We start from the raw sequence: 3,157 nt of genomic DNA, 5'->3' as shown, positions 1-3,157 counted from the left end.
TGAGGCACAAGGGTTGGATATTTCACACTTTAAATTCTGTAACAAGTCCCTTCTTTGTAATGTGAGGGCTAAGGATTTGATTGATAGAATGACATTAGGAGAGAAAGTGAAGCAACTTGGAAATCATGCTTATGGAGTTGAGAGGGTTTTGTTACCCTAATATGAATTGTGGTCAGAAGCTCTCCATGGTGTGTCTAATCTAGGTCCTGGAGTTCATTTTGATTAAGAGGATCCTGCTGCAACTAATTTCCCAACTGTTATTTTAATGGCAGCTTCTTTCAATCAGTCTCTCTGGAAGACTGTTGGCCAGGTAATACACTTGCCTATATTCATCTTCTTTTTTTTTTTTTTTTTTTAACTTTAAAATTAATTAATTAATTAATTTTTATTTTTTATAGTTTTTTCAAGCATTTGGTAACTAAGTATGTATGAGAGAGAACATAAAATCAATATATATATATATAGATATATCAAAGTTGACACGTAGGTTCTCTATGAGAGAGAGAGAGAGAGAGAGAGAGAGAGAGAGAGAGAGAGAGTTGAGAGTTGTGATGCAATAGACATAGCGCACAGGGTTCACAGTAGGCCTATTGATCCGTCGGTTCGATCTGGTTTCAGTCGTGATGAATCGATTTTGATGTGAGTATAGGTGAATAAAAACACAAACATAAGGACAGATTCAGTTTCGATTTCAGTCTGATTTGAATTTGATTTATATTGATTTTCTCTTATTAGGTTGTTATCAACATTATTTTCGTTTGCAAGGAGCGCCCCTAAAGTTCTTTTATGATAAAGTGATTGAACGAGGTATGTGGGACTATGTGGGGAATACTAATGAGATGTGGACTGAAATGACGACTAGCATTAAGGAAGTCGCTAAGGAGGTCCTAGGTTTAACCAAGGGTGGGAGGCGTACTCCTAGAGAGACCTGGTGGTGGAACAATGAAGTCCAGACGGCCATTAAGACTAAGAAGGACTGTTTTAAGACTTGGCAGAAGACTAACGAGGATGAGGATAGAGCAAGTTATCACACTGCTAGGAATAAGGCTAGGGCAAAGGAATATAAGGATCTATACGAAAATCTTAATACAAAGGAGGGAGTAAAAGAGATGTATAGGATAGCTAAAATAAGAGAAAAGATGAGAAGGGATTTGGATCATGTCAGATGCATCAAAAGTGAGGAAGGTAGAGTTTTGGTGCGAAATGAGGAGATTATGAGGAGATGGGGTGATTATTTTTGTAACCTACTAAATGGAGATGCTGTGACAACTAGGGCGAACCCAGTTGGGGAGGAGAGTAGACATGAAACCAATACACCTGATGGCTATTTATTGTAAGTTGGCGAAATCGAGGTTAAAGAGGCCATGCGAAGAATGAATATAGGTAGAACTACGGGACCTGATGAGATCCCAATCGAAGTATGGAAGAGCTTGGGAGGACATGGGGTGACTTAGTTAACAAAGCTGTTTAACAAATTTTTGAGTACAAAATCTATGCCGGATGATTGGAGGAGAAGTATTGTGGTTCCAATTTATAAGAACAAAGGGGATACCCAAAACTGCAATAATTATAGAGGCATAAAACTTATGAGCCACACCATGAAACTATGGGAAAAGGTTATTGAAGCCCACCTAAGAGAGGAAACCAAGGTATTGGATAATCAATTTAGTTTTATGCCAGAGAGATCCATAGCAGAAGCTATTTACCTCCTAAGGGAGCTTATGGAAGTATTTGGAACCCACAAAAAAGACCTCTATATGGTCTTTATTGACCTAGAGAAAGCATACGACAGAGTACCGTGAGAGCTAATTTGGCATGTCTTAGAGAAGATAAGAGGTAAGATCAACTATGTAGATATAATTAAGGACATGTACGAGGGAGTGGTGACAAGTGTCAAAACGGCAGAGGGGCAAAGTAACGAATTCTCAATCCCAATTGGGTTACATCAAGGATTTGCTCTAAGCCCTTATTTGTTTACACTCATTATGAATGATTTAACCAAGTATATCCAAGACTCGGTTCCATGGTGCATGCTATTTGCCGATGATATTGTGCTGATAGATGAAACTGTGGATGGGATTACAATAAATTGGAGCTATGAAGATCAAGCTTGGAATCAAAAGGTTTTAGGTTAAGTAGAACAAAGACGAAATATATGATGTGCCCCTTCAGTCAATCTAGAGGAGGGGAGGGAGTGGTGAAGCTTGGGAACAAAAACTACCAGGGACTGTTTTAAATACCTGGGGTCCATCATTGACAAAGAGGGGGATATCGACGATGATGTAGCCCATATGATTAAAGTGAGGTGGATGAAGTGGTGATATGTGTCAGGAGTATTATATGACAAAAGAATACCTATTAAACTCAAGGGAAAATTTTACAGGACAGTTATACGGCTAGCTATGACGTATGGAGCGGAATGTTGGGCAGTTGAGAAAAGTACTTTGAATAAATTGAGTGTAACGGAGATGAGAATGTTGCGAGGCCTGTGTGGCAAGACTAGGAGAGATAGGGTAACAAATGAGCGTATTAGAAATGACTTGGGGGTTGCACCAATCCAATACAAACTCTGTGAGAGCCGATTGAGGTGATATGGTCATGTGCAACGGAGACCTATGGAGGTCCCAGTAAGGAAGAGTGATCAGATTCATTTGGAGGGAACTAGAAAAGGTAGGGGAAGACCAAAGATGACTATTAATGAAGTGGTGCGAAACGACATGAAAACCGTAGGGCTTGACTCTAGTATGACTTCGGATAGAGTTACGTGGAGGATAAGGACCCGTGTTGCTGACCCCCTATAGGGGATGTTCCCATGATGCGTCTTTGTATACTGCTATACTTCTTCTTTTATCCCCAATTCTCTTTAGCCGCTCCTTTATGCTTCTTTACTTTTACTTATTGGATCCATTTAGCCGACCCCATTCAGTTGGGATAAGGTAATGATTGTTGTTGTTGTTGTTGTATGCATATCTATACATAATTATGGGAAAAAAACATGATTTTTTTTAATAATTTTTAAATTAGTATCAATTTCTTATCAGCTTTATATTGGTTCAATTTTGATTCATTTTCTATGTTCGGTATAATTTTCAGTCGGTTCCATAATATCCCAAATCAAAACCAACCCAATATGGAATCGATTTGGTTCAATTTGAGC

The 3,157-nt window shown here is 38.8% G+C and overlaps 1 protein-coding gene across 1 annotated transcript; it reads left to right on the top strand.

The window, feature by feature from the left end:
- The first annotated feature begins 851 nt into the window (after positions 1 to 851).
- LOC122093875 lies at positions 852 to 1,337 on the top strand. The gene has a single exon (XM_042664420.1). The coding sequence runs from the start codon at positions 852 to 854 to the stop codon at positions 1,335 to 1,337; it is 486 nt and encodes a 161-aa protein (XP_042520354.1).
- Positions 1,338 to 3,157: the final 1,820 nt, after the last annotated feature.

Source organism: Macadamia integrifolia, chromosome 11, assembly GCF_013358625.1.
Source record: "Macadamia integrifolia cultivar HAES 741 chromosome 11, SCU_Mint_v3, whole genome shotgun sequence".
NCBI lineage: Eukaryota > Viridiplantae > Streptophyta > Magnoliopsida > Proteales > Proteaceae > Macadamia > Macadamia integrifolia.
Note: the sequence above shows the minus strand (reverse complement) of the source record. Positions and strands in the feature narration are given on the sequence as shown.